Consider the following 25,321-nt stretch of genomic DNA (forward strand, 5'->3'; position numbering starts at 1 on the left):
AAATTGTTCTTGTATTGCATGTTAAAAAGATTGTGCATTTACTATGGATTTACTTTGATATCTTTGCCAATAATTAACAAACTTTCTTATTTCTGGGTAATTAACAATATATATTTTCTTATTTCTGGAATCTGTACTGTTTCATTGGACTTTAGGTATATACATATATAAATCTCACACTTTCAATTATTATGCTTCTTATGTAAATTTTAGACATTTTTAGTGTTATTTCCCTAATGTTCTTTTATACCCAAATAGCACAGCGGTAGGGCGTTCGCCTTTCACGCAGCCGACCCATGTTTGATTCCTCTGCCCCTGTTGGAGAGCCCAGTAGCCCGGCAAGCTACCAGTGGCGTATTGGATATGCCAAAAATAGTAACGATAAGTCTCACATTGAGAGACGTTACTGGTACCCGCTCGAACAAATTGATGAACAACGGGAGGACAGTGACAGTGACAGTGACAGATACCCAAAGTTGTTTTTGAATATTCTAGATACTTTGCCTTTCCATAGGACTTTTAGAAATAGCTTGTTAATTTGTATTGTAAAAAGAATCCTAAAATGTTTGTTTGTTTGGTTTTCGTTTTTGTTTTTTTGCCACAGCCAGCTGTGCTCAGGGATGACTCCTGGCTCTGCACTCAGGGATCACTCCTGGCGGGGCTTGGGAGACCATATGGGGTGCCAGAAGTTGAACCAGGATTGATCATGTGTGGAGCAAATGCCCAACCTGCTGTATTCTCATTCTGACTCTCCTATTATGGTTTTGAACAGAATCACCCAGAATGTAGAGGTCCCTTTGGGAAGAATTAATATTTTGTCAATATCAATTTTTTTCTAACCTATAAATATATTCATGAGCGGTAGTTTTAAGGAAGGCTTATTGTGTTGCAAAGTTCCTGCATGTTTTTCTCTCCTAGCTGAAAATTAGTCTAAGTCAAAAAATGGGGCTGGAGCAATAGCACAGCGGGTAGGGCATTTGCCTTGCACGAGGCTGAGCCAGGTTCGATTCCCAGCATCCCATATGGTCCCCTGAGCTCAGCCAGGGGTAATTCCTGAGTGCAGAGCCAGAAGTAACCCCTGTGCATAGCCGGGTGTGATCCAAAAAAGAAAAAAAAATATATAGTTTCCCTCCTCTTGCCAAGATGGGTTCAAGAAAGTGGTGTGATTCAGCTGTGGCCCAGAGGCTGGAGGGAACTCCAGAACTGGATGTTCTGAGAAGGTGTCTCTGTCCTACGAAGACAAAGGAAGTAAGGCCTCTTGCCTTCTCTGGATGTTGTAATGGACCGAGGTGATGCCAGAAACATGTGGTCTCTTGAAACAGGATCCAGAGTGAAAGGAAACAGCCAACATCAGAGAAGGACAAAGCAAAAAATCAGGAAGGACCTGGGCCCCCAAGACCACACCAAACCCCCCACATAGCCAACCATTAAGTCTATACTCTGCTTCCTTCATATGCAAGAATATTCCATCTCAGTTTCTGTTATCTGTTCACTGCAGGGGAAACCATCTAATCTAGTATCTCCATTCTGCCCACAGAGCTAGAATACAGATCAGAAAAATCACAGATATTGACTTTTAAAGAATACTTTATTTTCCCATTCATTATTTAAATTTTTATATTATTTTGAAAGTTTACAAATATGTGAATTCAGTATCAATATAAGAGAACAAACAATATAAATCTGATAAATGTAAAAAGCTGTCCATTCCCTCCTCAACCTCTGAATCTAACCTGATATTCTTAGAAGGAAATAATGACTATTATTAACTTTTATGCATCCTTTTGGATTTTTCTATGCATGAAAATGATATATCTACATCTACCTACCTATTATCTTCTTTACAAAATAATTTTATTTATTTACTTTTGGGCCATAGCAATATTCATGGCTTACTCCTGGCTCTGTATTCAGAGATGAGTACTCTATATTCATCCCTGATGGGGTTCAGGGAATCATATGCAGTGCAAAGGACTGAATGTAGTTGGCTCCATGCAAAGAAATGTCCAAACCACGAATATCTCTTCTCATCATCTGTTTTTTACCCATGTCTCTCATTTGAGCATTTACTGTCCAAAAACTATGCATACTTAAAACTTAGATGAAATGTTTAAATTTAAGATTTTTTTGTTCATGCGTGTAATGAAATTATTTAAGTCTTTATTTTATGGGAAAAACATATCGAGATGCATATTAAATGGTCTGTCTCAGAATCTAGCAGAGAATCCACAAGTTTCTACAAGCTCTAAAAGAAGATAAAAATTAATACATAAAATGAAATATACTGATGACATTGAGCTGTACTCATAACATACAAGCTATAAAACAAAGCACACTGGATCTGTTAATACACATTTCTCATCTCAGCCAGTTCTGCTAGAATGAGAGAAGATTCCAGTGTATTCTTCAACTGAAGTTATAAACATTATGTGCGTTATGAGCCTTTTCTTCCATGAGACTATCTACCTGAGTCATTTAGGGTGCATTCAATTACATGTAATATAAAACTTAAACTGACTTCAACAAGCAAATTGACTGATTCATATAACTAGAAACTCTAAAAGACAGATTTTTTTGGTATCTGTTTCAGAAATGCTTTTAAACGCTGATATTTTTTCCCGTACTTAAAAAATAAAAAGGCATCTTCTGAAACATCTGCTTCAAGAAAAGCAGGTCTGTCTAGTGGCGTTAAGAACCACTCCATAAGACCCACTCCAAGAACACGCTCGCCACAACTCTGGGTGAGAACTGAAGGTTCTAGAAGTCTCCGCCCCCTGTCATTCCTCGGAGTTCCGGGCTCTCCTCTGATTGGATGGGGTGATCACGTGCAAAGGAAATCTTTGCACTGATTGGCTTGTCTTGGCCGACCCAGACACTGGCCTGAACAAGTCATGTGACTTAGTTTGGTCAAGGCAGAACCTAGGGAGAACGGGGGCGTTAATTCCAGCACAGGTGCGAGGTTGCTCCACTGAGGGTGTGGGGGGCCAGCGGAGAGGATGGTCCTGAGAGCCAGCCTGGCACAGACCAAAGGCTGAAAGGGTGGACGGCCCACAGGGCCCACAGCGCGAGCGTTCAGGGACGGCCACGTGGGGAGTCTGCCTTTCTCCTTCCTGCGTCCCTGCACTTCCATTTTTCACAACTAACAGCCAGTACTTCAATAAGTTGGAAAAAGAAACATACTCTGTCTATAGGAGAAGCGGATGCGTAACATTTGTCATGTTGATCGGCTTGATGAGTTTAACACCGGCGTTTTAAATAAACACAAAAATGACATGTTGGCAAACAGGAAATAAGAGAGTTTCCAGAAAGGCCCGGACCGTGTTTGCAGAACCCTCTAACCGCCTCTCCGGCCTCTTAGGAAACTGTGGTCACTTCTACGGCAGAATCAGAGAACTCCCGAGACGGGCTGCGCTGAAACCCTGGCCAGGCTTGGATATTGAATATTTTCTCCTATGTGAGGGTAGGGCTAATTTTTTTAATTGAGGTACTGTGATTTATGATGTTGTTAATGATGGTCTCCCATGTACATAAGCTCAACACCACACCCATCACCTGCGCACCCACTCCCTGCCCCAGATCTCAGCACCCTTCCTCCCAGCACTCCCCTCAGCTGTGCTGCTGCTGGTTCTTTTTGGTATCTTTAAGCCCAACATATGGCGGTTGAATATTTGCAAACCAATTAACGCACAGTACAGAAGGGAAGATAAAAATCATTTGGTCAGGCTAGAGCAATAGCGTAGCGGATAGGGCGTTTGCCTTGCACGGGCTGACCTAGGTTCGATTTCCAGCATCCCATATGCTGGGAATTACCCTTGAGCACTGCCAGGAGTAATTCCTGAGTGCAGAGCCAGGAGTAACCCCTGTGCATTGCCGGGTGTGACCCAAAAAGAAAAAAAAATATTTGGTCATATTAATTGATGCAAAGAAGGTTTTTGATAAGATCCAACATCTGTTTGTGATTAAAAGACATACACAAAAGAACTTTTAAAAATACGGATAGGGCTGGAGAGATAGTATGGGGAATAGGGAGTTTGTCTTGCACATGCCCGACCCGAGTTCTATTCCCGTGTTTCCGTATGATCCCCCAAGCACTGCCTGGAGTAATTCCTGAATGTAGAGCAAGGAGGAACCCCTGAGCATAGCTGGGTGTGGCCCAAAAAGCAAATAATTAAAAAAAAAAAAGGCATAGAGGACTCCTTGCTTTCTCTCAGGATGTTTTTCCTGGTTCCCTTTAAGCTGTGAGAAGTAGAGCCCTGCCCAAAAGGGGTGCTGTGTCTTTGCAATGGGATACCTCAAGCTGCCTCCGCACCTACACTTCCTTCCTGCACAGAAGGCCCTGAGGGTTGTAACAGGAAGTGGCCACCTCACAGCCCCCAGTTTCTCCAAGGTCCTGCAGCTCTTTGGACTGTGTGTCGCTGTGACAACTGAGAGCCTTCTGAAAAGCACACCCAAAGGCCCAGGGTCCAGGATGAATCTCTAGAGTCACTCAGCTCCCTTCTGTGAGGTGCTGGGTAGGGGAAATTCCTTCTAAGGTTCCTGAGGAAACGCCTCCACATCCCTGGAGAAGAGACAGTGTCAGTTCCTTGGCAGAAAAGCCCACCACTGCTCATATCCAGTAAGGTAAGGGTTGCTCATGTCCCCTCGGGTCCAGGATTCTTACTCCTTGCATTTTCTTTTCAACTATCACTGTATTATCCCTATGCTGGACTTAAAAATATTCCAAAAGGTTACTGATTACCTTTTTTTTTTCCTTTTTTCTTTTATGGGTCACACCCAATGCTCAGGGATTCCTCCTGGCTCTGCACTCAGGAATTACTCCTGGCAGTGCCCAGGGACCATATGGGATGCTGAGGATTGAACCAGGGTAGGATGTGTGCAAGGCAAACGCCCTACCTACTGTACTATCGCTCCGGCCCCTCCACTGATTACTTTTCCAGGACTAAACTATATACCTCTTGATACTTATACCAAGTGACAACTTAATCTCATGGGCAAATCTTCTCCAAGTCTTGGGATAGGATGAATCGTTTTGGTGAGGAGGGGCACCTAGAAGCAGCACATTGTGTGAGCTATCGGGATTCTTACAGCTCTAGTGCCAAGTGAAGTCCTGGGTTTATTTGTTTGTACCACATCCAGCAATGCTCAGGGAGTACTCAGTGCTTGGGGTGTTTCCTGGCTGTGCTGGGGGACCACACAGTGCTGGACATCAAACCGGGGCCTCCTTCATGCACAGGTTGCACTCAACCTATTGAGCTGTCTCCCCGGCCGTGACATCCCCAGTTTGAGTCATCTTGTATATCGCCTTACTTTTCTGTCTGGAGACTGAACTTTTGTTTAGGAAGTGGAAATTTGTGTGGCTCCATCTGGTAACCATGGAAAAGCAAATGCCCTCATGTGGTCCCCATCTAAATCACCCAGAAAGTTTTCAGTGTTTGAGATCAGAGATTTAGGAAGTTAAGACCAAGGCTAAGTTGGCAAACATATTTGCGATCAGGGCGAATGAAAGTCTGATGCACGTAAAATCAGAATTGACCAGAGAATGTGGGATATGAACTGTGAAGAACTTCCCCCTCCGACCCCCACTCCATGCGTGAAGGATGTATGTTCGAGGGCTCTCTGGATGGCTCTCTCTCACGGTCCACGTTCGGTGCTCTCGAGCTGCTGTGTATAGACAGGATCGGGATGGCTGTAGGCGATAGGCAGGCGAAGGAAGAACGAGGACCAGGCTGGTTGCTAATTAGTTACCGTTTATTAATTCTCCTCTTTCTCTCTCATCTCTCACACTCTTTTTTCCTAGCTCCTCGTTCCTCCATCCCCGCTCTCTGGATTCAGACTCTCACTACTTCTCTTGGATTCTGCTTCTCCAGCTTCTCGCTCCACTCCTATTTATATCTCTCCACCTGGTCTGGAAGCAAAAGCATCCTAAGGAAGCCCTTCCTGATTGCCCACGGGCAAAATACCACTTAAGGTGTTTTTCTCCTTTAGTTATTTTTGTATGGACACAGTAAGAGATACATTGAGGCTGTAGGGCAGCTCTCCTGGGAACATCGCCACAGACTCAGACTACAGCTCTCAGGCCAGATTAATCATTCCCAGCCCTAGCAGGGTCTAAATCTAGTTATTACTTTTTGGATCATGACATCCTGATAGCATTTGTCCATGACCTAGCTCTTAACTTATAGTTAAGCACTTTGGCCAGGCCCATCTCGATGCCAGGGTAGCACATAACTCACCGCTTGCCCTGGGTACGTCCTGTGCTTTGGGGGTGCTAGGAAGTAAAGGGCAGTTGAGGCTTAGGTTGAGAGAACAGGTGCCCAGGAAGAAAGTATCATTTAGAGTCAAATGACTCCCACATAGCAAAAGCATAGCATTTACTACTGTCTTCCTGTGCCCATACAAAAAGGACATTGCTGTGAACATATTATACAAAGAACTTAAGGAGAAGAGAAATACCATATTTACAAGTCAAAGGCGTACAAAGAAATAAGTTACAAATAAGCACAGAGGAAAGGGAGCACTGTGATGGGAACAACCCAATAAACCTAAACTACCTGAGGCTATGTTATCCTATAAGGAACCAGACATTTTGGCAGAATTTGCTGTAGCCCAGGATTCCATAGTCTCTGTGTGGACCTGAGCCCAGGAATGTGGATAGTTTAGGTGGCCAAGAAGGTGGGGAAAAGGAAACTGTTCTGTGTCTGAGCCACGGAACCAGCCTTAGACTAGCATGCCACAGCTGTGCGTGCTGGTTGAGTGTGCAGAGTGACAGTCGGGCTTTTTATGCATCACCTCCACGGCTCCCTGACTGAAGAACCATCCCCACTCCCGAGAGACCCTCCTCCTGCCGTGTTACATCCAAGCACTGAGAATCCACGTGATGACTGGGCATTCATTCTTCTTTCTGTCGTTTGTAGCATTTCCAGTTGTTTGCTCCCAGGGAGCCTTGAAAGCCACTACTCATTAGGGCCCAGCCCCAGGGCGTTCCAGTCGCTCTGTACGGCCAACTGTGCACTAATTACACGGGGTTCCTTAGACTGGAATATTTTTCATGGTTTTCCTTCTGTAGGTATCATTTACAAGCTTGCCCGGATCAGATTTGCCCCCAATTCCTATTGATGCTGCCAGTGTGTGTGTGTGTGTGTGTGTGTGTGTGTGTGTGTGTGTGTGTGTGTATGTGTGTTGCTATGGTTTTCTAGAAGGCTCTGCCTCCTGTCTTCCTCAAATCATCTGCCTAAACTATGATGGAATGATCAAAAAACATTTCCATAGGAGAAAATTGGTGCAATTTGTTCTATCTCACCATGGGGCTACTAAGTCCTTGTCCGAGGGTTTACTAAGCTTTGCTGCAAGTTAAGTCTTCTACGTTAATGTTTTTGTTAGTCGAGATTGGTTGACTTCTATGTTACATTCCCACCCAATTGGATGTGCTACTACTGGGGACATCAGTATTATAGAGTTTAGAGACCCAGAAAATCCAGAAAATCCATAATATTTAACTGGGCAGTCTTACCCGAGGCTGTGGTAGCTGGGGCAGAAGCCGGCCTGAGGTCTCAGCCCGGAATAGGTATTAGAGTAAGTCTTGCAGCTAGTTGATCTCTTCTGAGATTTATTTAGGAATCTCTGACACAAGGCTGGTAGATGAGTTTACACGGCGGCAGCAGTGGGTGAGGCTGCTGGGGATTCCGGAAGTACAGGGAGGTGGGGGAAGGTCACCCATCCTGACTCCAAGAATCCAGCCCGAGTTTGTTAAGCAAATGCATGAAGAATACTTTGCCCAGATTCTCTTTTGGGGAGAGAAGAAGACGCTTACCTCCCCTAATAAAAGGCATGTGGTTTTTCATACATGTTCTCCAATTCAAAGTCTGAGAAATTGACATATGTTTTTGCCCACTGCCTCAAATACACCAGTGTTCATTCCTGTCTCTAATCCCAAATTAATGGAGTGAATTCCTTGAGAACAGGAAACCATATCTCGATGTGTATTTAACACAGTGTAGGCGTGATTTTTAAATATACATCAGGAGACTAGAGAGCATAAAGGTTAAGGCATTTGCCTTGTACATGGAAGACCCAAGTTTGATCCCAGCATAGTGTATGGTCCCCAGACTAGTCCCAGGGCACAAAGCTAAGGGCAAACCCTGTGCATAGGCGGGTGTGGCCCTTTCCCCCCAAAAGTAAACAAAAACCCTCTAATGTATGGTAGGTTCACAATACATGTTTATTGATGAAATAAAAGAATAATTAAGTGACTGTATAAATGGAGTTACTGGCACGTAGGTACTAATTAAAATATTCTGATAAGAGTATATTATTCAAAAATGGTTTCATGATAACATTTATGAAAATTTCTAATTTAATAATTTTGGGGAGTTTGGGATTTGGAGACCACATACCCAGGGGTGCCCAGGTGCTACTCCTGGCTCTGTGCTCAGGAATGACCCGTGGTGGTGCTTGAATGACCAAATGTGGTGCCAAGTATCAAACCACATGCAAGAAAAGAATTTTAATCCCTTACTCTCTCTCTCTCTCTCTCTCTCGCTATAATAATTTTTTCACATTACCTGAAATGTAAGTTATTTTGAAACTTACAAAATATAGTATGAAATATTTGTAAGTTATTTTGAAAATGACAAAATAGAGCATGAAGTATTTCAAAAAAATTTTGAAAATTACAAAATATAGTATAAAATAATGTTTGTAAAATTAGTATTGATAACAATAACATACATCCTTTTGTGGGGGGAGGGTGCACACCTGGCAGTTCTCAGGGCTTTTCCTGGCTCTATGCTCAGGGTCCACTCTTGGCAGGCTTAGGGGATCATTTGTGGTGCCAGAGATCATATCAAGGTTGGCCGTTTTGTAAGGAAAGTACTGGACTCATAAACTATCTCTCTGGCCTTGAAGTATATATATGTACATACATATATATGTATGTATATAATAGATATTAGATTTATATGTATGTATATAATAGATGTTAGATTAAACAGATAATTACAAAGATCACTTTATAAGATAACCATAAGATAAGTAGTGAACTATCCTCTTGATCTTTAAATAGGATTAAAATTCTATGCAAATTCTAAGAGGTAAATTTAAATGTCAATCTGAAGTAACCAAGAACTGTAATAAGTTGGTATTTAAAGTGGACTTTGCCATGGGAAAATAGAAATCTGTCCCAATGTAAATAGCAGGCTTGATAGGAATGCTTATATCTCTATCAGGGGGCTTTGCAAATATTCTCACAACAGAGACAAATCAATTATATACTAATTAAGTAAACATCCAAGCTAATAATCAATTATGTGCTAAGTCAAAGTTCTCAAAGCAGGCAGAAGGTTAAGGTATTCCATGGATTTTTACTTCTAATTATAGGATTCATGTAAAACATTCCCTTGTAAGTTCTGGAGGGTGTAATTTGCACGACTTATATAATTAAGTATAAAAGCCTGAGTATAAGCACTTGCTTTGCATGCAGATGACCCTGGGGCTTCAATGCCTGACACCAATGAATCCCAAAGCACCATCGGGAGTGACTCCTGATTACAGAGCCAGGAGCAGTACCCAAGTACCCACACCCCCAGTACCACTGGGTGTCCCTCCAACTTTAACCCCCAAAAGTATTGTATGTAACAAACAAAGGTACCAAACTAGGGCCAGAGAGATGATACAGACTGCAGTACCTTAGCCTGGGTCTGCAGTCTGGGCCCACAGCAGACCCAGTGTAAAGTACTTGCCTGGCGTGCTTGTACACAGCTGACCACCAGGGGTGATCCCTGAGCCACAAGCCCCAGCTGGTGTGGCAAAAATAGCAACAGCAACAAAAAATTCCCTTATGAGAATACCCTGCCACAGAGGCAGGGGCGGTGGGGGGGAGATGGGATTGGGGGGTGGGAGGGACACTGGGTTTATTGGTGATGGAGAATGGGCACTGGTGGAGGGATGTGTTTGCGAACATTGTATGAGGGAAAAACAAGCTTGAAAATGTGTGAATCTGTATCTGTACCCTCATGGTGATTCACTAATTAAAGAATAAAATACATTTTTAAAACTTCCCTTATGAGGCTAAAGAGAGAGAGTGTGTAACAGGTAAGTGCTTGCCTTGCATGCAGCCAGCCTGGGTTCAATCCCAGCACCCTAGGTGGTCCCCTGAGCACCACCAGGAGTGATCACTGAGTGAAGAGCCAGGAATAAAGCTTGAGCACTGCTGGGTGTAACTCAAAAACAAAAGATACCAAAGAGGACCCGAGTGCGGGGAGGGTGTTTGCCACATGCAGCCAATCCGGCTTCAACCCCCGACTTCCCATATGATCCCCCAAGCATTGCCAGGAGTAATTCCTGAGTGCGGAGCCAAGAGTAACCCCTGAGCATCACTGGGTGTGACCCCCCGAAAAATAACCAAAAAAAAAATTAGATGCCAAAGAAAGATGAGTACTTAAACATGTGATGTATATTCTATACAGATTTCAAAGAAAGGAAATACCTTTCTTTTTTTATTTTTATCAGTGAAACAAATACAGAAAAGGACTGGAGAGAGAGAGAGAGTGCAGCTGCTAGGGAGGCCTTGCCTGCCTCTGACTCAGATTGGATTCCCTGCACCAAATAAGGTCCCCCCACTGAGCACAGAGCCAGGAGTAAGTAAGCCCCCAGCACCGCTGGGCGTGACTCAGAAATAAAATGAAACAAAAAACCCAAACAAATAACCATCACAGAATATAAAAAAGATTAGTTACATATAATTAATAATATGTAATCTAATTACATATAATTAAATTGCATATTGTAAATTGTATTAAATTATATGCTAATTGCATATGATTAAACCTGTAACTTAATTACACATAATTAAAAATTGTACCTTCATTTGGAGAAATGGAATTAAACCTGATTATTTACAGGAGTCCCGATACTGAATCAGAAAGAGAAAACGAAAGAGCGTCACGGAAATCTACTGATTCTCACTTTCCCAAGAGTGTACTGCTAAAACACAGGGATCAGGGCTAAAGCCCCGTGCAGTTGACCAGGTCCCCAGGGTATAAGTCTTGTCGCATAGGTTGAACCAATGGTCTCCAACAGTCCAGGACTATGGAAACACAGTGACTCTGGGAGAAGGGGCAAAAACATTGGCAAAACGCCAGACTCCCGCTTCTGGCACAGTATCGTGTCATTGAACACTGCTAAAGTCACTCACAAATGAATTCCCTTTTATCTGGCCTAATGATTGTACTAACATTAAAATAGCTTCAGCATATTTCTAAAGTAAATGGCACTAGCTGGACTCGATAGAGACCGATCGATGGAGCAGAGACAGAGTCCTCTGGGATTCTGGGGAGCGATGCTGGCCATGAATCAGGTGCTCAGAAGCAAATCAATAGCTGTTTGCTCTTGGTGGCGTGCAGGTGGCAGACTGACCTTTGGCATCTGGAGGGACGGGCTTAAGGGGGAAGGCTCTCTGTTCACCCCCAGTTTGGTAACTGTCAGGGGCTCTGGGTGTGTCAACTCGTGATGTGTTGATTTGTGAGATCTGAAGCGTTAGAACATGTCAGGGCACATTGGTGCTTGGAAGTCACCAACCACTGGAATGTGTGTTTGCGTGTTGCCGTCTTGTTTCTGGTTGGTCCCCGAGATGCACCGAATTCCACCCATGTGGAACCAGACACCGATTTTATTTTAGCTAGGGTGCCATCATTTCATATAAATTCATTAGGTGTGTCCCTAAGAATCATGAACCGTGTTATTCTTAACAATTTGACACCTTTGGAGTGCATCTTGGACCCCTTTCTCTGACATCTGCAATGACCACTGTGTTTCGTTTCTCTGCAGAGAGCTATCTAGGTGAGTCACTAAATTGGACCTCTTGGTTTGTCCAGTTATCACCGTTACGGATATAAGTTGGGTGCTGCACACTTACCATGACCTAAATGGAAGGATTTTTGTCACCATTTTTATGGAGACTCAACAGGAGCTTATTCTTGGTGTCAGGAGCCTGACACGGAGTAGATACTGGCTCTCTCTTTCTCTCCTGCCCTGTTTCTTTTCTGAGGAAAATAGTAGAGAGATCACAGGAAGCTTCGTGGACTGAAGCGATTTCTAAAACACCTCAGAAGCATGGCCAGCATCACAGCCAAAGGGGAAGAAGATATGTTTCAAGAACCTGGGCCACATTCATTGTGGGAGAGACGGTCTGGATCTGAAGCTTCTAGAAGCTTCTAGAAGGAGCCACCTCACCTTGAGCCTTGGACCAGCAGACACTGAGCACTGTTTGTTCTCAGTGGATGAGCTTTCCCCAGTGGCAGGAACCAGATCCTGACAGACACTGCGAGTGTCTGGGTCGGGAACGAGGTGGGCGTGACTCTCCCTGACTGATCCGCGGTGAGGTGCTGTGACCAGGCACAAAGGACAGGGTGGCCACGAGAACAGACCCTTCCTTTTTCCTAGAGATGCTGGGACGCTGGAGGTCTATCGTCAAGGTGCAGGCGGGGTTCCCTAGAGGCCTCCTGCTCTGGATGGGTGGGGTTTCGAGGCACCTGCGTCTCGAGGGTTGCCTCTCAGAACTACCACTGGGCAAGAGCTCACCCTCATGGCCTCCTTTTACTCTTCTTACCTTCTTAAGTGCTCGCCAGCCAGGTACAGCCGGCACTGCAGGGAGTTAGGACTGAAGCAGCCGAATACTGTGCGGGCACCTTGGGTCACAGTTCCTGCCCCTCACTGCTGCTTTTTCTCTTTTTCTTTTAGCTTTTTGGGTCTCACCGAGCGATGCTCAGGGGTTACTCCTGGCTCTGCACTCAGGAGTTACTCCTGGTGATGCTTGGGGGACCCTATGGGATGCCGGGGATTGAAGTCGGGTTGGCCACATGCAAGGCAAATGCCCTACCCGCTGTGCTATCACTCCGGCCCTGCAGCTGCTTCTCCCTCTCCGTCCCCCTCTCCCTCTCCCCCTCCCTCTCCCCCTCCCCCACCCCTCTTCATCCCCCTCCCCCTCTCCCTTCCCCTCTCCCTATCCCTCCCCCTCCCCTCTCCTCCCCCTCTCTCTCTCCCTGTCCCTGTCCCTCTCCCCCTCCCTCTCTCTCCCCCTCCCTCTTCCTCTCCCCCTCCCTCTCCCTCTCCCTCTTCCTCTCCCCCTCCCCTTCTCTCTCCCTCTCTCTCCCTCTCCCCCTCCCTCTCCCCTCCCCTCCTCATACCCCTCCCCTCTCCCTCCTCCTCCCCCTCTCCTTCCCCCTCTCCCTCTCCCCTCTCTTTATCTCCTCCTTCTTCTCCTCTTCTTTCTCTTCTCCCATTCTTTCTCTTCTCCTACTCCCCCTCCCTCCTCCACTCCACCCCCCGCTTCTCCTTTTATATTTAATGGGGTGGAGACGGGCACTAGACAGAGATCAGGGCTTACTCCTGGCTCTGTGCTCAGGGATCACTCCTGACGGGGCCTGGGGGACCGTCTGTGCTGCTGGAGATCAAACCAGTGTCAACCACACGCAAAGCCAGTGCCTTCACGCCTTTCACAAACAGAATTCAGTTCACGTATGCCACGATAGCACTGATGGGAAAAAGCAGCACAAGCAAAAGACACTTTTTTTTTCTTTCCCCAATTGAGAGGAGCTGGGTTGCAGGCAGGCTCCACTGGGACACAGCGTCTCTGGAGAGGGAACGTGAGGACCCCTCACACCTCCCGCACAGGCCAACCCTGAGGTGGGGCCCTGGCGAGGAAGGAGAGGAGTCTCCACTCCGAGTGTGGGTCTGGCTGTGGAGTTGTGACACTATGACACCGCCTTTCTGTATCACAGAGACAGAGAGAAAGAAATCCCAGGCGGGGTGCTGGGGAATCAGCCCCTGTTCCTTGGTTAGCAGACAGATGAAGGGGATGGGGTGGGCTTAGGGGCTTTCTGGTGGAAACGGGCATAGCCAGCCCTGCTTGAGATAGAGCCTGGAGGTGGCCTTTAGAAGGATACGTCTGTGGTCAGTCGAATATGTATTTGGCTTTCATTCTTTTTATTTTTATTATTTTTTATTTTTTAAAAAAATTGCCAAAACCAGTAACAAGGCTGGGTCTCATTCCCCTAACCTGAAAGAGCCTCCAATGCGGCATCGTTGGGAAGGACGAGTAGAGAGAGGCTGCTAAAGTCTCAGGGCTAGGACGAATGGGGACGTTACTGAGACTGCTTGAGAAATTTGACGATCAGTGGGATGATGGTGATGATTAATGCATTTGCTTTATGTTTTATTTATTTATTTTGCTCTTTTGGGGTCACATCCAGCGATGCTCAGGGGTTCCTCCTGGCTCTGCACTCAGGAATTACTCCTGGCAATGCTCAGGGGACCATATGGGATGCCAGGGTTTGAACTCGGGTCGGACAGGTGAGAGGCAAACGCCCTACCTGCTGTATCATGACTCCAGCCCCTTTCATTCTCTTTTTTTAAAGAGGTATAGTTATGTTTTGCTGAATCACGATAGTTTTTAAAATTTTATTTATTAAAAAAATGTTAAACGTTATTTCAACACTGGAGTTTACCAAATTGTTGATAATACAGTCGTTTTGGCATTCAATATTCCAGCACTAACCCTCCATCATTGTTTCCAGTTTCCCACTCACCCCTTCAAGCCTGCCCCCCTGGCAGGCACTAAAGATTGTATTCTATATTGCTTATTACAATGAAATGGAATTATCAAAAAATAGCTCAGTATAAAAGTTTAATAGAAGCTGTTCTATCTGACTTTGGAGTTATCAAAGTCGTTGTCTGAGGATTTCCTGAGCTCTTTGTTGCCAGCTGAGCCAGTGTACCTGGGCGTTTCCTCAGCTTGGTGTCTCTTCAGCGATTAGTTGGGAAGCGGTGAAGTTGAGCCATTTGTGTGCCGGTGGCTGTGAGGGCTCGGTGTGGCTGCCAGGGCCGCAGCAGGGTGGGAACGCGTCCCACCCCTCATCAGGGAGTGACCCTGAGTTCTCAGCCTGAAGACCCATGGGCCTGTAAGTTTCAGTGTCTTGACTTGCGTCTCTTCTGAGATTAATGATTAGCCGTGTGTGGCAGAGGCTCTCCGTATTTGACTTGGCGGTTGTCCTACTGGTGGCATTCGATATGCCAAACACAGTAACAGTAGGCCTCATTCCCCTGACCCTGAAAGAGCCTCCAATCATTGGGAAAGATGAGTAAGGAGAGGCTGCTAACATCTCAGGGCTGGGAGGAATACAGACATTACTGGTGCTCACTCGAGTAAATCGAGTTAACAACGGGAGGATAGTGATACAGCGATACAGTGATAATTCACTAGAAATAATCAAAAGATATTTCCTTGGAACAAAGCGTGTGAATGTTGTTGTATCTCACCGTGGAGCCATGAAGCCCTTGTAGAAGAGATTACTAACGTGTTCCAGGTTAAGTCTTGTGTGTTTATATGTTCTTAATCGAGATTGGCTGCCTTCTCCTTGACATCCATCCAGTGTGGTGTGCTACTCCTGGTTTATCAGTGGATTCGTGGCCAGGAGCTCCAGGAATTCCAAAACCTTGAACGGGGTGGTGCGAGAGCCACAGTACCATAAGGGGAAAAATAAGAAAGAAGAGAAACGTCACCCTTCCAGGCCTCTCCCGGAAGCCGAGAGGAGAGGCCCCACGTCAGGACTGCCTGAGGTCGTCCTCCCCACGGGACGGGGTGTAGGGAGGGTGCCCCTGTCACAGCGAGGAGCCCTCGCACACGGACTCACGACCCCTTCTCTCCCGCAGGCGCCCCTCGGGCCCGAGGACGAGCATGAACTCGTCTTCTGAGTCCTGCAACATCTCTGACTGGCTGGGGCTGGAAGCCACGGCGAAGGCCTCGGTCTACGCGGTCGTCTTCTGCTTTGCCTTGGGCCTGACCGTCCTCATCGTGGCCACCGTGGCGCAGAGCCTGACGCTGCGGCGAGAGGTCCGCTACCTGCTGCTCTGCCACCACCTGCTGTGCGTCTCGTCCTACTGCGGGCTGGGGGTGGTCTTCCAGGGCATGCGGGCCCTGCGGGCGGGCAGCCCGCTGCTGCTGTGCTGGCTGGTGTTCGGGGTGCAGCTCTGCCTGGGGGAGGGGATCCTCTTCACCCTGGCCCTCATGGCCGCCCACACCTACCTGGTCATCTGCTGGCCGCTGAGATCCCTGGCCCTCGGGAACGCGGTGAAGGCCAGGGTCCTGGCGGGGACGTGGCTGGTCATTATACTCAAGAACGTTTGCCTGTTCCTCCTGGAGGGCACCGGCGCCACCCGCAGGGCCGTTTTCAGCTCGGAACCCCTGTGCCCCGTGGTCTTCAACGGGGTGCCCGCCCGAGCCTCCGGCCTGGTCCTCCTGGTCCTCCTGCTGTCGGTCATTCTCGTGAGTTACTCGCTGATCTACCAGGAGGGGAGGCGGGCCGGCCACTTCAGCCGGTCCAACGTCAAGGCCAGGAAGACCGTCCTGATTCACCTGGCACAGATGGGCCTGCACGTCATCCCCACCCTGCTCTTCGTCGGGCTGGGCAAGGAGTGTGGCAGGTTCTACTTCGCCCTCAACCTGACGCTGTTCGGAGCCTTCGCCGTGGCCCAGTGTTGTAGCCCGCTGGTCTACGGGCTCTGGAACCGGGAACTGCAGAGCAGGTTGTGCCGCCGGAGGGACTGCCAGCCGAGGGGCGGCGCCAGGTCACGGGAGGAACAGCAAACAGCCAACTTAAACAAAACACAGCCTTTCTGAAGCAATGGACCAGCCGCTGGGGCCACGGGTGGGGGTGGGGGCTGAGCGTTAGGCAACCTCCGCGGTCTGCTTTGATTCCATTTTGAAAGTGGTGGGAGCAGCCCAGGGTGACTTGGCTGGTCCATCAACGTGGCCGCTGCTTGTACCCGACTGGCCGCGGTGAAATCATTTCGTGTCTTCCGTTCCAGAAAAGCACCCACGACCTTTTTGGTTTACCTTTTCTTTTGGAGGCGGGGGAGCTCCCTCTGGTGTTTGCGTGTCACCAGGGCTACGGCGGGTGGTTCTGTGAGAGCCTTGGGGGTCTCGTGTGTGCTGAGACATGTGCTCCGACATCTGAGCTGTCTTCCTATGTCTTTTATTCGAACCCAGGTCAGCATCTGTGGCAGCAAGATGTGGCTCAGTAGTGAGGTAGTTGGGGCTGGAGCAATAGCACAGCAGGCAGGGCGTTTGCCTTGCATGCAGCCGACTCGGATTCAGTTCCCAGCATCCCATATGGTCCCCCAAGCAGCGCCAGGAGTAACTCCGGAGTGCAGAGCCAGGAGTAACCCCTGTGCATCTCTGGGTATGACCCGAAAAGCAAATAAAATAAAATAAAATAAAATAAATAAAGTAGTTAGGTAGCTTTTGTGAATGTATTTGTTTTTAGAAATTATAGTCCACTAATGAGAAAAGAAGTTTGATTATTCCCCTTCTACTAACTAAAGGTCGGTTTGGCTAAGTATAATAAAACAACAGTGAGATAAGTGAGCTTAAAAAGCTAGAGTTGGTTTTTTTCCCCCTTAGATGAAAGAGCTCTGGAGGGACCACAGCCCTGCGTGGTCCCTGCAACCAGCGAGCTCATTCATTGCCTCTGCCCTGCCACTCAGCTACAGATTAGGGCACTGCATTACGACCCAGCGTGACTGCGGGGGCTTCTGCCACCATATTTGCAAGCCAACCAATGAAAAGAGGATGGAACAGAGAAGTTTGGGCACCTTTCTTCTGGAAATACTCTTCAGAGCTGAGTGAGAGCACTGCAGACAGGCGCTGGCAGCTGATCCATGGTTGACCTCCAGCATCCCATATGGTCCTCCCCAGTCTGCCTGGAGTGATCCCTGAGCACAGAGCCAGGAGTAAGCCCTGAACACTATTGGGCATGGCCTCCAAATCAAAATTAGAATAAATAAAATTTTATAAACTAGAAATACTGTGTATAAGCTACACAATACACTTAATCTTATATCTGACTGCCCACAGGTTAGTCACCTGGCTAATCCTAACTTTTAGGAAAAGCGGAAATAAATTTTGGGTGGGCAGAAGTATCCTGAGATAAATCATGGGGCTGTTAATACCAAGAAAAGAAAAATAAATCTTTTTTTTTGTACCTGAGCTTTCCAAAAGCATCTTAAGCATACTGAAATGATCCAACCATTTCATACACATTTGCATATGCAAAAGAAAACACACATACCATCATCATCTATTCTAGAGTTAAAAATTAAAATTTATACTTCAAATAATGTGTATGTTATAATTATGCCATTTTCTTCTTTAATCCTATAACTACTCAGTTACCAAGTTCTAGTAATTCAACATATTGTATCTACATGTGCATATATACATCATACAGATACATATTTATATGGATATCTATGTGTCTAATCTCTATTTCCAAGTTTCTAGTTCCATGTGTGACCTATAATCTGAATCACTATTAATTCTTTAACCTAATCATGTCATGTTAAAGAATTGTCGTGATATAAATCACTTCATGGCAACTAAAAAAGAAAAATAAATCTTAAATGCTAAGTTATTTCAGAGGCCATTTTATTCTCAACCAAATAAGGCATGACAACTAAATAAGAAGGATGGGTTTCTATTATCACATAAATATACTTTTGACTTTTAGTGTAGTTTATAAAAACAATGAACTCTGGGGTTTTGGAAAACCTTAGTTGTGTGCTAACTCATCTCAAAAAGAATGGTATCAATCAGTAGAAAACTGATCAGGTTTAAACTTGGATGTGAAAATAGCAGCTTAAGCAAGTTTTAAGGCAGGGATTGAAAATAAGTTCACATAGCCTCTCAGTAGCTATATTGCAAACCATAATGCCTAAAAGTAGAGAGAGAGTATGGGGGAAATCATCTGCCATGGAGGCAAGGGGAGGGTTGGAAAGGTGGGGTACACTGGGGACATTGGTGATGGAGAATGTGCACTGGTGGAGGGATGGGTCTTTGATCATTGTATGACTGAAACTCAAACATGAAAGTTTTGTAACTATATCTCACTCTGATTCAGTGAAAAGGGGAAAAAAGGAAGAGAGAAAGAAAGGAAGAAAGAAAGAAAGAAAGAAAGAAAGAAAGAAAGAAAGAAAGAAAGAAAGAAAGAAAGAAAGAAAGAAAGAAGAAAGAAAGAGAAAGAAAGAAAAAGAGAGAGAAAGAAAGAGAGATAGGAAGGAAGGAAGGAAGGAAGGAAGGAAGGAAGGAAGGAAGGAAGGAAGGAAGGAAGGAAGGAAGGAAGGAAGGAAGGAAGGAAGGAGGGAAGGGGAAAGAGAAAGAAAAAGAAAGAAAGAAAGAAAGAAAGAAAGAAAGAAAGAAAGAAAGAAAGAAAGAAAGAAGAAAGAAAGAAAGAAAGAAAGAGAGAGAGAAAGAAAGAAAAAGAGAGAGAAAGAGAGAGAGAGGAAGGAAGGAAGGAAGGAAGGAAGGAAGGAAGGAAGGAAGGAAGGAAGGAAGGAAGGAAGGAAGGAAGGAAGGAAGGAAGGAAGGAAGGGGGAAAGAGAAAGAGAAAGGAAAGAAAGAAAGAAAGAAAGAAAGAAAGAAAGAAAGAAAGAAAGAAAGAAAGAAAGAAAGAAAGAAAGAAAGAAGAAAGAAGAAGAAAGAAAGAAAGAAAGAAAGAAAGAAAGAAAGAAAGAAAGAAAGAAAGAAAGAAAGAAAGAAAGAAAGAAAGAAAGAAAGGAAGGAAGAAAGGAAGAAAGAAAGAAGAAAGAGGGAGAGGGAGGGAGAGAAGAAGGGAAGAAAGGAAGGAAGGGGAGGAAGGAAGGAAGGAAGGAAGGAAGGAAGGAAGGAAAGAAGGAAGGAAGGAAGGAAGGAAGGAAGGAAGGAAGGAAGGAAGGAAGGAAGGAAGGAAGGAAGGAAGGAAGGAAGGAAGGGAGGGAGGGAGGGAGGGAGGGAGGGAGGGAGGGAGGGAGGGAGGGAGGGAGGAAGAAAATCTTCACAAATGTTTACACAGGCTATGTCTTCATATAATACACCCATTTCTGAATCGTTCACGATTTCACTCTAGGAACAGGAATGATCCATGTAAGTATTTGAACAGCAAGGGTTGAGACGGGAAGTGGATGCACACAAAGCCGTGGGGAAGGCTGGGGAGGTGGGATCCCAGGTGACCTCTGACTGGGCTCCAGTAGAAACCAGTGCCAGGGGTCAGGCAGCTGCTGCCACCACTACCTCTGCTGCCAAAGGTCAGCCAGTTTTTTGCATCCATAAGAGACAGCAACAGGAAGATGGCCTGCACCCAACGCCCAGTTCTCACTGGTTGGCCTCTAGTGGGCAGAACAGAGAGTGCATCCAAACTGAAGAGCGGAGGCCTCTGGGAAATGTAGTTCCCTGTTTCACAGCCAAGGCAATGCAGGAAGTTAGACCAAAGGGAAAGTGAAGGCCCTGAAGCGATAGCACAGCCAGGAGGGTGTTTTCCTTGCACACGGCGGACCTTGCACACATGCTGGATCGATTTCCAGGATCCCATGTGGTCCCCCAAGCACTACCAAGGAGTAATTCCTGAGTGCATGAGCCAGCAGTAACCCCTGTGCATCGCCAGGTGTGACCCAAAGAAAGCAAAAAAATAAATAAATAAAAGAGTGAAATAAGGATGTGCCAATCCGTCCACATGAAGATATTTAGTTTTGCTTACATATGACATTCATTTGTTTTATAGTCCCAGGGACTATAAAATAAAATAAAGCTCTCATTATCTAGTTCTCTCTCTCAGAGAACCTGGCAAGCTCCCAAGAGTATCCTGCCTACGCGGCAGAGCCTGGCAAGCTCCCCATGGCATATACAATATACCAAAAACAGTCAAAGTAACAGGTCTCATTCCCCTGACCCTGAAAGAGCCTCCAATGCGGCACCATTGGGAAGGACAAATAAAGAGAGTCTGCTAAAATCTCAGGGCTAGGACGAATGGAGACGTTACTGGCTCCTGCTCGAGCAAATCAATGAACAACGGGATGACAGTGATGACAGTTATGATGACATTCATTGCTAAGGGTTTATTAAAGGCCAACTGGGGGGTAGGAGCAGTGCTGGGGGCCTGGGGGACTCACTGGGGTTCTTGTCCAGCCAGCTGGTGGTTCAATACAAGGTCCAGAGGATGTGATTTAACCTGGACTTTGTGGTGCTGGGGGTTACAGGGGCCACCCCGGTGGCGCTGGGGTCCTTCAGAGCTGGCCCTGGCAATGCCGTGGGAGCGTGTGGTGCCAGGAACGAAGTCGGGTTGGGTGTATGATAGGTATGGCCCTAGTCACTGCCCTGTCTCCCAGCTAGTTACAGGCTGACTTCAAGTAACTTGGATTATATTTTTTCTGTAGCGCTGTTGCACTGTTATCTCCTTGTTCATCGATTTGCTCGAGCGGGGGTACCAGTAATGTCTCCATTGTGAGACTTGTTGTTACTGTTTTTGGCATATCAAATACACCACGGGGAGCTTGCCAGGCTCTGCCATGTGGGCGGGATACTCTTTTTTTTTTTTTTTTTTGCTTTTTGGGTCACACCCAGTGATGCTCAGGGGTCACTCCTGGCTCTGCACTCAGGAATTACCAGCCCCAGGGTGGGATACTCTCGGTAGCTTCCTGGGCTCTCTGAGAGGGATGGAGGAATCGAACCCGGGTCAGCCGCATGCAAGGCAAACGCCCTACCTGCTGTGCTATCGCTCCAGCCCAAATTCTATTAGGGTCATAGTGGTCTACAAAGTTGCTCCTGATCAAGTTTTAGACATACAATGTTCCCACGCAGATCCAAAAATAATTCTTTAATTATTATTTCATTTTGAGGCAGTGGTGGAAGCAGCCGCCGGGCCCCTGGCAGTGCTCAGGGCTGGGGACTGAATCAGGTCAGCTGCGTGCAAGGTGAGTGTCCGGCCAGCTGGACATCTGTTCTAGCTCCCCTAAGAAATCTCCTTGCTGGCTCTGACCTAGTGGTTTGCGCATTACTGGAGAATGAGTAGCTCTGTACGTACACGTGTGTATGCACAGAGACATCTGTGTGCACATACAAAGGTGCAGGCTCACTGACAGCTAATGGAATCTGGCATGTTTTGTGGAGTTAAGATCAGGTTAGCCACAGTTGTGACCCTTATACCAGTTGTTCATGTTGTGTTGGAATCACCAGGTGGGTCATCGCCGGCTTCGTCACCCTGAAGAGCTCCTGGCCTCAGTCACAGCCCAGACTCAGTTTCTCCTCTGAGGGCCCCCTAGGCATTCCAGGGGCCACAGATCAAAGGTGCAGCCACACGGCCGGGGGCATAGGAAGGAAACAGGCCAGAAGGGGACCAGAGTGGGGAAAGGGTGAGCCCCCCCGGCCTGAAGTCTTGAACTGGACCAGGACACGCTCGCCCTGCAGACCACGTGTCTGTCCTCTTGGACGTTCTGGACTCGGGCCCACCCCGCTGTCTGTGCACCCCCACAGTGCGAGGCTGCTGCACCCTCGGATGGGGACCAGCCCGCAGAAGGTAGTGACAGATAACCTGGGGCAGCAAGGGAATCCACCCTCTCCACCCCTTCCCGGTGTGGGCACCCCCCACATCCCCACCATCCCCCTAGAAGCAGGAGGGTCAGTCAAGAGTGCAGCTTCCTGGGGAAATGTCCTCCCAGGACATCCTGCAGCTCACACACCTCAAAGTAGCCCCATGGCAGCGGAGGGAGACACCCCCGCCCCAAGCTGTTATTACAGGATAAAACCAAGGGATGAACCCAAGAGATCTGCCACAAATGATGCAAATACTAATAATTTCTAGACGGCTAGGGAGATAGTCCGGGGATTAAGGTGTGTGTTTCGCATGTGACCGACTCTGGCTCCAACCCCAGAGGATCCCAGGGGCCCCAGAGAGCCAGTGGGGCGAGTTGGGTCTTCCCAGCACCCCAGGGCCTGACCCCAGGATCTGAGTGTCCGCCTGGCCCTTGCACTGGACCATGGCATGGTTGGTTGGGCACCACCAGGGATGCTGTTCTCCAACCATTGCCGAATAGTTCCCAGACCTCTGATTTATTTAGGGGCTACTAGAAATTGAAGACAGGGTTTCACACATTGAAAACTAAGTGCTCCACCTCTGAACTGCATTGTTGGCTTTCTACCTTTGTCTCGAGGAGAGGGAAATACTGGGATAATTGTATGTCCTTCTAAACTTGCTTAAGAGAGAGCGATCGGGGGGAGGGGAGAAAAAAAAAGAGAGCAATCAGCACTACTAAAGATACTTTTTAAATCACTAGGTTCATAATATTGACCACAAACATGGTTGTCTTAAGAAAATATATTGACGTCTCATAATAGTGGCCTGAGGGAATATTTTCTGGAATTTCTTCTTTTAAAAAAATAACTAGTGTGTAAGATAGTGGCTGAGTTACTATAGTGGCTAAGAATTCAGGGAAGCACATTATAAAGGTAATAATAAAAGATATGGACGAGTAACCAGATGAAGAGGTACATAGCAGGTGGTTCAGAAGTTTCTGAGTCTGCAGAGTTGGGGTGTACTTCCCTCTCAGCGTGTGGGTAAATTTTTCAGTTCTCAAACTCTCGAAATTTTATTGTTTGGGTTGGAGAGAGAGTACAGCAGGTAGGGTGCTGCCCTGGAATGTAGGTGACCATGGTTGGATTCCTGGCATCCCATATGTCCCCTGAGAACTGCCAGGAGTAATTCCTGAGTGTAGAGCCAGGAGTAAACCCCTGGGCACAGCTGGGTGTGACCCAAAACAAACGAACAAACAAACAAATGGAATTTTATGGTGGCTTTATTACATCAGCACAATGAATTCACAACTTTCTCCCATCCTACAGGATGAGGAGTGGTGCTCAAAGTTCCAACTTTCCAAGATTATGGCCTTGTCTTCTAGTGACCAACTTCTGTCCTAACATCATCTAGAAGTCCAGTGAGCCACTTCACTAGAACACAAGACATTCCTCTCACCCAGAAAATTCCAAGGAATTTAGGAGTTCTTTTGTCAGAAAGCAGAGGCAGAGATGAGTAAATATCTTATGTGCAGTCCTCAGTGACTCTAGTGTATGAATGAATGGGTAAGTGAATGAACTTTGATCTGGCAGATCTACTGGACAAAGGAAGTAAAGGGAACCCTTAAGTAAATCGGATCATCATCATCATCATCATCATCCCGTTGATAGTCGAATTTCTCGAGCGGTCTCAGTAATGTCTCTATTTGTCCTAGCCATGAGATATTAGAAGCCTCTCTTTACTCATCCTTCCCAATGATGCCACATTGGAGGCTCTTTCAGGGTCAGGGGAATGAGACCCATCATAAGTAAATAGAATATTTATATTATTTTATATTATCAAAACTGTCAGGTTAAGACATAAGATCCTCCCGCCTGCATGGGCAGAGCCTGGCAAGCTCCCCGTGGCATATTGAAATGCCAGAAGCAGTAACAATAAGTTTCATTCCCCTGACCCTGAAAGAGCCTCCAATCGTTGGGAAAGACGAATAAGGAGAGGCTGCTAAAATCTCAGGGCTGGAAGGAATAGAGACGTTACTGGTGCCTGCTCGAGTAAATCGACAAGCAACGGGATGACAGTAACAGTGACAGTGACAAAAAAAAAAATAAATTGGGAGTACAGAGGAAACAGAACCAGCCTAGAACAGATTTTCTTGAAAGTGGGCCTAGAAAAAATGGATCAGAAAGATTTAATGGAGATGGAAAAAGAAACAGAGGTGTCTAACAAGAGGATGCAATGCGTCAGCCAAGATCAATGATAAGAATTGATAGGATTTCATCCCAGCTTGTCAAAAATGGCACAATCCATGATTCTAGGGCTAAAGAGAGAACACCCCTGGGGCTGGAGTGATCGTACAGCAGGTAGGGCGTTTGCCTTGCACGCGACCAACCCAGGTTCAATTCCCAGCATTCCATATGGTTCCCCAGGCACCGCCAGGAGTAATTCCAGAGTGCAGAGCCAGGAGTAACCCCTGTGCATCGCTAGGTGTTACCCAAAAACCAAGAGAGAGAGAGAGAGAGAGAGAGAGAGAGAGAGAGAGAGAGAGAGAGAGAGAGAGAGAGAGAGAGAGAGACCCCTGTCTGTGCATACTAACAAATGGGATTCTGGCCTCGCTCATGCTTCCCAGCTGTACAGCAAAAAGTTCGAAGAATTAGGCACTGGAGTACAGCAGGGAGGGCATCTGCCTTGCTCATGGCCAGCCTGGATTTGAACCCTGGCACATATGATCCCCCCAACCCTCTAGGAGTGATTCCTGAGTGCAGAGCCAGAGTAAGCCCTGAGCACCGCTGGGTGTGGCTCAAAAACAATCAAAACATTTTTTAAAAAGCAAAAAAAAAAAAACCCAAAAAAATCAAACCCACAAAACCCCCAAATACCCAAAGAATGAGGCACAGTCTTAATCAATGGCGAGGATAGGATTTCTTTTTCCTTTATTTTCCAAATTTTCCCAT

At 46.5% G+C, this 25,321-nt stretch overlaps 1 protein-coding gene across 1 annotated transcript; it reads left to right on the forward strand.

Annotated features, from left to right (window-relative positions):
• Positions 1-15,730: 15,730 nt before the first annotated feature.
• On the forward strand, positions 15,731-16,672 carry LOC101546026 (uncharacterized). The gene has a single exon (XM_004610859.2). The coding sequence runs from the start codon at positions 15,731-15,733 to the stop codon at positions 16,670-16,672; it is 942 nt and encodes a 313-aa protein (XP_004610916.2).
• The last annotated feature ends 8,649 nt before the right edge of the window (positions 16,673-25,321 follow it).

Source organism: Sorex araneus, chromosome X (assembly GCF_027595985.1).
Source record: "Sorex araneus isolate mSorAra2 chromosome X, mSorAra2.pri, whole genome shotgun sequence".
In the NCBI taxonomy this organism is placed as follows: domain Eukaryota; kingdom Metazoa; phylum Chordata; class Mammalia; order Eulipotyphla; family Soricidae; genus Sorex; species Sorex araneus.